General features: G+C 45.7%; 1 protein-coding gene and 1 pseudogene across 1 annotated transcript; both read left to right on the top strand.

The window, feature by feature from the left end:
• Positions 1 to 2087: 2087 nt before the first annotated feature.
• LOC127781189 (amino acid permease 4-like) lies at positions 2088 to 2739 on the top strand (annotated as a pseudogene).
• An 831-nt stretch (positions 2740 to 3570) lies between these two features.
• LOC127764383 (protein ROOT PRIMORDIUM DEFECTIVE 1) lies at positions 3571 to 6185 on the top strand. The gene has a single exon (XM_052289266.1). The coding sequence runs from the start codon at positions 3607 to 3609 to the stop codon at positions 4984 to 4986; it is 1380 nt and encodes a 459-aa protein (XP_052145226.1). The 5' UTR covers positions 3571 to 3606; the 3' UTR covers positions 4987 to 6185.
• The last annotated feature ends 3693 nt before the right edge of the window (positions 6186 to 9878 follow it).

Below are 9878 nucleotides of genomic sequence, written 5' to 3'. Positions count from 1 at the left end.
CATCCCCTCACCAAGGAGGAGCTCCATGCGTGCAACATGCCCATCAAAGCTTGCCTCCGTAGAAGTGGTGGGAGGGTTGCTTCTAGATTTCTCGGAATATTAGGCCTTTTTCTATAAAACCATGAGGGATATACGCGGCTTACATGCATGCCTCAACTGCCTATTCCTGGTTTCCCACACCGGACACGAGGGGAGCGCAAAGAGTATAGGGAACAATGTATTGACCGTTGAAACTGCATGCTGCCAATTCCTCTTAACCCAAAGAAAATAATGTGTCGGCTAATCCAAGGAGTAAAAAGAAAATCAAAAAAACGAGAATATCTGTGCGGGTACGACGGTCATAAACTTATTATTAGCAGCAGCAGCGGTATATTTTGGTCCTAAGCAAAAGGGATTATGCTACTCGGTGGTTCTATCCATATTATCATTGAGCTTACTCCTAAACAATCTGATCTTACTTCCTACACGCCAAAGAAACCTTCCTACTCCAGTTTATTGTTGAGCTTGCATTACGCGGAGCTAAACAATGTTGGATTACGCAAAGCTGAACTGTATGCTACAGTTTCTTTGACAGGACTGAACCACTGTAATATTTTTCTTTTTACAGGACTGAACTAATGTTGCATTGTTCATCACTCCGTCGTCCATTTCCGAATCGATGTGAATGATGTGATCATTTCAGCCAATGGGCCATTTCGTTGCCAAAATAAACCCTACCATTATTTATTGCAGCGAATGGTTCAGGGTCCGAGGATCTATCCATTTCATTGCTAAAATAAACATTATTACTCCCTCCATCTACTTTTTTTTAGTCATATTTTATCTTGTCACATAGAACAAGGATAAGTAATTCTACTTATCATCCATTTAAATATGCTACTAGTCATTCCTCGTAAACAAGCGATTCATTAATATTTACATTTCCCAATGCCCAAGTAGCCAATCATGTGTGGAAGAATGAAGAGTCATGCATTAAATCCAAGAAAGTCATTAATATGATAAATTGTTGGATTGAAATATGCCTATCAAAAATAAAATTTTCAGATTTGGACATATGACTATCAAAATTAGATTGAGGGAGTATTATTTATTAGTAAAGCGAAAGATTGATAGGCCCTGTTCTTTTCTCCAACAAAAGTTGGATAAACTTTTGGATACTCGTGCCACGCTTTTTAAACTGCTAACGGTGTGTTTCGTGTGAAAACTTTATATATGAAAGTTGTTCTAAAATGTAAGATTAATCCATTTTTTAAGTTTATAGTAATTAAAACTCAACTAATCACACGTTATTAACATATTGTTTTGCGTGAAACACTTAATCTTTATCTTCATCTTCATCTCCAGGAGATTCAAACACCACCTATGCCAAATGTTGCCAATATAAAGATGCAAATGTGTTGTCTGGTTTGATTCATTATCAAAATTTGGTGTAGTTTTATAAATAGAAGGTTTCGGAATTATCAAATTTTGATGGAGTTCGGTAAAGCTGTAATGATGAAATCATGTTCAGTTTATTGTCGTGCCAAAATTTGACTAAACAACAACAAACCTTAACTATAAGGAATAAGTTAACCGGAGGTCCCTCAACTTAACAGCGAGATTTTTTTAAGATTCCTTAACCACAAAACCAGAAATGTATACCCCTCAACTCACACAAAACGTTCGAATGAGGTCCCATGGCAGTATATGTGAGTGGTTTCGCTGACGTGGCATCCTAGTCAGAAAAAAATAAAAAAGTACGTGGGGCCCACATGTCAGTTGCACATTTTCTTTCTTTTCTTTTCTTTTCCTTCTCTTCTCTTTATCTCGGCGATGGGCGGGCGGCGTGCGAGCACGGCAGTCGAGCGACAGCGGGCGGCAGCAGCTGAGCGCGGCCTGCGGGCGAGCGGCCGAGTGCGGCAGCGGGCGAGCGGCCGAGCACGGCGGCGGTTAGAGCGGACGAGCACGACGGCGGGCGAGCGGACGAGCGCGAGTAACCCTTACTCCACAACGGCCATGGCGACCCGTGCCGCAGCTCGAGTAACGTCCATTAATTCTTCTGTCACATACAGATAATCTGGTTCTTTAATTTGTCTTTGCTTACCGTGATGAGCTCTGAATTTGCAGCCAATGGCGGGATCCATGGCAGCCTCACCGGCATCAGCATCAGCGTCGGTGTCAGCTCAACGCAGAAGGTGTGGCGCAGCCTGCAGGCATTCGGTGACATCGCCTTCGCCTACTCCTTCTCCAACATCCTCATCGAGATCCAAGTGAGTGAGACTGACACCATTAGGCATTAGCTACAAAGTTAACTTGTGCTGTTTTTTTTCTCTGAGCAAACCTTGTTTGCTCACCGCTGCTTGCTTTGTTTTGTTGTTCATGACACGATCAAGGCGCCGCCACCGTCGGAGGTGAAGGTGATGAAGAGCGCGACGAGGCTGAGCGTGGTGATGACGACGGTGTTCTACATGCTGTGTGGGTGCATGGGCTACGCGTTGCCGGACAACCTCCTCACGGGGTTAGGGTTCTACGAGTCCTTCTGGCTACTCGAAGTCGCCAACGTCGTGCACCTCGTCGGCGCCTACCAGGTGTTCTTCCAACCAATCTTCGTCTTCGTCGAGCGCTGGGCGTCCTGCCGGTGGCCGGACAGCGCGTTCATCGCCAAGGAGCGCCGTGTGGGGCCCTTCGCGCTCAGAGTTCGTCTGCCTCACCACCGTCGTCGCCATGCTCCTTCCTTTCTTCGGCAACATGGTGGGCTGAGTAGGCCGGCGGAGCTCGCCCACCGCAGCCACGCTCCTCCTTCGGCCACCTCCGCCGTTGCGGCCCCCTCCTCCGCCCGCCGTGCTCGTCCGCTCGCTCGCCACCGTGCTCGCCCGCCGTCCACTCTGCCCGCAGCTCGCTGCGCTTGCCTTCCGCTCGCCCGCCGCCGCCCATCACCACTCTGCCCGCATCCCGGCACCGCTTCGTGTTGCCGCTGCTCTGCCCGCAAGCCGTGCTTGCCTGCCACCGCTCGGCTGCCGCGCGGACCCGCCGCCGCGCTCGCCCACCGCCCGCCCATCGCCGCTCCGCCCTCTCCGCCGCCGGCCTCACTCACCAAAGAAGAAGAGAAAGAGGAGATTTCAGAGAAAGAGAAGAGATAAAAGAGAAGAGAAGGAGAGGAGAAGAAAAAAAAAGTGCTACTGACATGTGGGCCCCATGTACTTTTTTAATTTTTTTCTGACTAGGATGCCGCATCAGTGAAACCACCCACATATACTGCTATGGGACCTCCTTTAAACGGTTTGTGTGAGTTTAGAGGTACATATTTCTGGTTTTGTGGTTAAGGGGCCTAAAAAAATCTGGCTGTTAAATTGAGGGACCTCCGGTGAACTTATTCCTAAATATAACAAGTATAAAGTGTAAACACATAAATGAGATGAAATATCTTGTAGGCCTTGCTGCAATGGGCCTTATACGGTCAAAGAGCCCAATTGTATGCTACGAGGCCCACATCACAACCACTCGAGCCCACCCAAATCAAAAGATTTCTCACGCCGATTAGGCCCACACCAACCAACCACCCGATCCAACACACACATCACGCCCCCAGTCAACACCACACCCTGCAAAACCTCCCCCAAACCTCCAATGCTCCACCGCATCGCCGCACTCCGGCCGCCGCCGCCGCCGCCGCCGTCGCCTTGGCGGGCGGCTGCGGCCGCGGCGGGATATGCATCCAAGTCCACCACCCTCCCGCAGAAGCAGCAGCGCGTGCGGGACCACGCCTTCGACGGCATCATGGAGGTGCAGAAGCGGGTGCGCCGCTTCCTCGCCCTCCACTCCCTCCTCCTCTACGCGGCCGCCCCCACCGCGCTCGCCGGCGGCGGGGGAGGGGCCGTGTCCGTGCCCTTCTCCCGCCTCGGCGCGCTCGCCCGGCGCCAGCTCCGCCTCGCGCCCCTCGACGCCGGCCGCTTCCTCCTGCGCCACCCGCACGCGTTCCACCTCTTCCTCCACCCCGTCCACCGCGTCCTCCACGCCCGCCTCACCCCGCGCGCCGCCGCGGCGCTCCGCCTCGAGGCCGACGCCGTCGCCTCCTCGCTGCCCGCCTCCATCGTCCGCATCCGCAAGCTCCTCCTCCTCGCGCCCCCGCACCACCGCCTCCGCCTCGAACACATCCGCCTCCTCCGCCGGGATCTCGGCCTCCCCGACGATTTCGCGGAGTCGATCATCCAAGCCCACCCCGCCCTCTTCCGCCTCACCCCCGACCAGTTCGTCGAGTTCGTGCCCTCCCCCTCCGACCCGCCCGGCCTCTCCGTCGCCGCCGTCGAGCGCGCGCGGGAGCAGCACTACCGCGAGCACCGCAACCCTGGCGCCGGGGAGGAGGACGTGCGCTTCGCGTTCCCCACCCGATTCCCGCCAGGCTTCAAGATCGGCAAGTACTTCCGCATCGCGGTCTGGAAATGGCAGCGGCTTCCCTACGCGTCGCCGTATGCTGACGTCTCCGGCCACGACCTGCGCTCGCTTGAGGCGCGGCGGCGCATGGAGAAGCGCGCGGTCGCTGCGGTCCATGAGCTGCTATCTCTCACAGTTGAGAAGCGAACCACGCTAGAGCGCCTCGCACTGTTCCGTGATGCTCTCGGCGTGCCCAAGAAGATCAAAGAGTTCTTGCTCAAGTACCAGGGCATATTTTACATATCCACGAGGGGAAACCAGGGGAAGTTGCACACCGTGTTCCTTCGGGAGGCGTATTACAAAGGTGAACTCGTTGAGCCCAATGAGATTTATGCGGCGAGGCGGAAACTGGAAGAGCTGCTCATGTTGAACCCGCAGAAGGCGAATTTGGACCGAATGTTCACTAGCATGGGTCGTGGATGGGATGAGCTTGGTGGCGGTCGTCGTGGGGGAGCAGAATTGAGGGAGGAGTTCCTTGGTGAAGCGAGTGACCGGAGAACGAATACTAAGGTTGATGGTGAATATGGTGGAGATAGTGGCGATGACTCGGGAGTTGAGTCACTCTACATTGAGTGAGGAGCAGAATCATACCGTGGTACTAAACATCAACTAAGGAAGCTTGCCTTCTAGAACAAGTATCGACACCATCTATGAGCTCTCTTTCTTCTGCTGGTGAATTAACAGTTGGATGCAGCAATGCTGATTGAGGAGAAGATATTACATCCTAAGGCTAAAATTAGAGAGATATCTTGCGCTAAAACTGTTGATATTGTCAAATGAAGACTCTGGGTGTTGGCATTTAACTTCACTGCAATGGTCGGATGGCATCTTTGTTTTGCACTCCGTTTTATGAAGAAGGAACAAAGAGAGAGGCATGAGAACTGAAAACCCTTCATTATTTTGAGCACTCGTTCTTCTGAGTTCTGACTAATTTTTACTGAGTCTTGTGAGTACTCTCAGTCTCTCACACTAGGAGTGAATCTCTCTCTCTCTCCACTTAAAAGGTATTTATATCTTGAGGATTGGCATTGCCATCTCAAAATTCTGTGACTATAGTACCTATCATTTCTTATATATCGTATAGAAACAATTGAACTTTTCTGTGCAATAAGTGTTGCAGGGAAACTCCAGCTAAAACTGAATTGTTTGATGTCAGTGTTAATGTCAACATCATATTTAATCTTATTAATTGTTTGATGTCTTCCTTGCTATGTCTTGAGTCTTGGCTAAGAAATCTGGAAATACAGTCCAACAGAATTAATTTGCAGAGTTGATCTCAAGGAAAAGTAAGACTGGCCTTTTGGATCCTTTTGTCGTATCTACTCATAGGCTGTTTGGCTTTGGGGGTTTGTGCTGGGAATTTAGCCTAGGCACTATGCTTTACCTTCTACATAGTTAACGAAGGATCATTGCATCTGTCTATGATTTGATGCATAATCAATGTTTATGAACTATACATTGCAGACATGTTGTCATCTGTCCATTGTGAATTTGTGATCGCTGAACCTTACTATTTAGTACCATATTTTACCTGCCAGCTTTGTAGTTCTCAGAATGTTTAACCTGACTGAAGGTCTAACCTATTAGATATGCGTTCTTTACTATCCAAAGATAGTTGGACTTCTATTCCGAGCGTCATGGTTGTAAACAGCATTAACTGACTGATTAAACAAAAATAGTTTCTATTTCATTTCACTTAGTAACTAATCAGCTTGACTGTTCTTCAAAACATTGTTCAAGTTCGGAACTTTTGCAATCCCTTGATTAATAATGATTCTTCTATGCAAAACAACAAATGTTCAGATGTGAATGTAACCTTAATGGCTTTCATATCTGCAATGAAGGAACATGGTACAGATTGAAACGGCAACCAATGCACAGTGCAAAAGACATTGATGAAAAATCAGAAAACAAATATTATAGGAAAAGTCCATTCAGTTTGGAACAGAATGATGAAGGCTCATGTAGCACTGCAGTTGGCATGCCTTATTGAGGTCTGCAGCTTGCTCACTATTTCAAATGCATAGTGCTGGTACGTAGGGGTGAAAACGGTACGGAAACTTACCAGATTCCGGACCTATTTTCAAAAACGGAATCTGTCGGTCGGAATTTTTCGGAAACGGAAACGAATTCGGAAATATTTTCTCGGAAACAGAAATGGAAATGATAAGGGCAGTTTCCGTCGGAACTCGGAATCGGTCGGAAACTTTCCGGAAATTTTCTTGGAATTTCCGGAAATTTTGTGACTGAAATACCCTGGATTCTTTTTTTAAGCACTGAAGAGTGAATACCATGGTGTTTGGCTATTATTTTTTAAAAAATAGTTGTTATGCAAATCTAGAGTTACATAAGAATATTTTTTTTCCTGCATTAAGATTTATCAACAACATTACTCTCTTAAACATAGATAATCTATTCCATAGATTGTGTTTTGTGATGTACGGTTGAGACTTAAAAATTAGTCTTATATGATTGTGTTTATGATGAATTGTTGACTGATGAGACTTGAGAATTGGATTTATCAGTTTGAAGGGTTTTTTATTCCGATAAATTTTCGTTACCGTATCCGTGATGGTTCATTTTTGCTCTGTTTTCGGTTTCGATAATATTCGATTCCGTTTTCGTATCTGGAGTTTCTGATTTCGAAAAAAATATGAAAACGAAAACGATAAAGGTGGTTTCCGTCCGTTTCCGTACCGTTTTCACCCCTACTGGTATGTCTTGTGTCGTGGTTGTGAGTTGTGATTGTCTCTGCCATATGCACTGTTGTAAAAGACTTCAACTCTTCAATATGCATTGGAATGCTGAGTGTAATGAATTGGCAGTCTGTAGGATTTGTTCTTTGTCGCGACCCGGAACAGAACGCTAAAATATTTCCCCACGACATTCTTCTAGATATCATTTGAAACCTTTGAATTTCAACTTGCGTGATATTGTGAAGCCACTAATTAGTACGTGATGTCATCATTGCTATAATGTCTGATATTATCTGCCAAATATGCTGCTATCGTTGGACTCCATTTTACTGCTGTGCAGATGTTTTTACTAAATACTCCCTCCGTTTCAAAATGTTTGACACAATTGACTTTTTAGCAGATGTTTGACCGTTTGTCTTATTTAAAAAAATTTGTAAAATATGTAAAACTATATGTGTACATAAAAGTATATTCAACAATGAATCAAATGATATAAAAATAATAAATAATTACTTAAATTTTTTGAATAAGACGAATGGTTAAACACGTACTAACAAATCAACGGTGTCAAATATTTTGAAACGGAAGGAGTACGTAGTAACATGTTTTAGGATTTATTTTATGTCATTGACTGTGTACATTTTAAGTGTTAACAACCAATTATACTTTAATTATTCTGAATTCTGAACTAACTTATTGTCATCTTGCCACCTGAAATGGTCAGCTCTCCCTTCAAATAATAGTACTATGATCCTCAAGTAATATCATCTAGTAGTAGCATTGCCATCCTCTGCTCATACCAGATAATCGTGCTTGTCATTTTTATTTTGGCCTTCTTGTGTGATGGGGACTTAGTTCTGGTTTGTGCCTCCTATCTAGCTATATGTCCTTTTCTGAAAATTTTTTTGTTTGATAGTGTCATTAGATGCTTATAGTAAATGGTCTATTCTTGTAACATGTATTGATGACAGCATGGGTTAAAGGATATAGGTCTAGTTTAGCAATCGAACATAACCTCATTTATGATGTTAAGTGCTGATGAAGATTGAAATGTACAGAAACAATCTATGTTGTCCACAATCCAACAGACATATTAACCAGGTCTCTCTCGCTCTATTTAAATCAATTGACAGTAAGCTTTTCTATCAGCTTTTGTAACTGCTATCATTTTCGGGTATATCTTTTGTCCTCTACTTTCTATCTGCCTTGTTGTTGCTACTTCTTATGGAAAAAAACATACAGGATTACTTTTGTGCGCCAAATCCATATCCCCTTTTATTTTTTCTCAAACCATTATGCAGTGTTTTGCTATTGAACTGAGCTAACTATTTTTCTTGAATGATCCAGAGCAAAAGAGAGGTGATATATGGTCACTACATTGCACTTATTATATCTGGAAATATCATCATCTCTATCATTTATGCTGCCTATATTAGCATCGTACATTTTGAAATGAAGGAAGTATGTGCTTATGTACCATGAAGGGAACTAGGCAAGAGAAAAAAGGTGTATTGTTTATAGGAAAACTCACCGCATAAAAAAAATTGTTTACATATTTATGTTACCAGGAATCAGCCAAGAAAAAGGGATAACAGAAATAAAAATTTTCTGGATCTGGTCGTCCACCGAGCGGTAAGCCCATCGCTTGTGGCCATCCCAAGCGAGCCCTCATTTGGTCCCCTTGCTGCTTCAAGCGAGCGCCTTCCTCATTGTCGTCGTAATCTCTAGCTGGGAGCTGAGCCACTGCAGTCGCTGTGTCAGGAAAAATGGAAAATCGTGACGAGTCAGAGAGAAGCTGGTCACCGATAAACCATCCTATTGTGTGGTTCCCCTGGCTCCCCCGATGCTCCTACTATCGGATCTGGTAGCGACGAGCTTCGGTCGGCGTATCTAGCCGACCTAGCTTGAGGAGGAGGAGGAGAAGCGGTATCACTAGAGGAGAAGATGTGAAAGAAGGAGAGAGGCTCCAACAAGGAGGGAGCACAAAATGAGGAGTGAATGGGTGGGGAGCGGTGAACCCTCGCTTAGAGGCTACACAGACGGGTGCAGAGCTGCTACCGCGGATGCGCGCTCGTCTGCATTGAGCGGGCATGGTTCGCAAACAAAGCTCAATTCTTGTGTTTCTGTTAGCCTGCTTTGTGGTGATGCAAATTGCATGACTAAGCCTAGATTGTTGAAGAGACATGCAGGCTACCAACACATTGCTCTTCTCCACACGCGGGTACAAGCTAGGCTCCGTATAGGCAACCAAACACATTCTTAAGGTACAATTGAATCTATAGATAGCTCTTGCTTAGCTAGGCTAGCTCTTGCCTAGCTCTTACTTAGCACCTTAGTGTTGTAGCCTGTGAGCCCTGAACCAGCAAGCATGCCCCCTTTGCCTTTTCTTTTAAAAAACGTATAGTTTAGCACTTGTTGGTGAACAATGATGTTCCTCCAGTCCTCCTATGCCCTTCATATATGTGAATGTTATAAAGGGCTAGTTAATGGGCATGTACCGCCGTGACTTAATTGTATCATACGAAACCCCTAGAGATTAGTGTGTTTGAGGTAGCTTATGATAATTGCAGCTTCTTCCACAATCCATTTATATTTTTATTCATATTCTAAGATAATGTTGTTACAGAACATGAAAAATAAATTAAAAGCGAGAAGAAGATGGAGATTCTCGTAAGCTAGCTACCACCCAACCGCTCTTCAGAATCTTAAGCTCCATCAAACTATGGCAGTTTGTACATATGAACCAACCGTCCAAATCTAGGACAAAACTTT

This window comes from Oryza glaberrima, chromosome 1 (genome assembly GCF_000147395.1).
Source record: "Oryza glaberrima chromosome 1, OglaRS2, whole genome shotgun sequence".
Classification (NCBI taxonomy): domain Eukaryota; kingdom Viridiplantae; phylum Streptophyta; class Magnoliopsida; order Poales; family Poaceae; genus Oryza; species Oryza glaberrima.
Note: the sequence above shows the minus strand (reverse complement) of the source record. Positions and strands in the feature narration are given on the sequence as shown.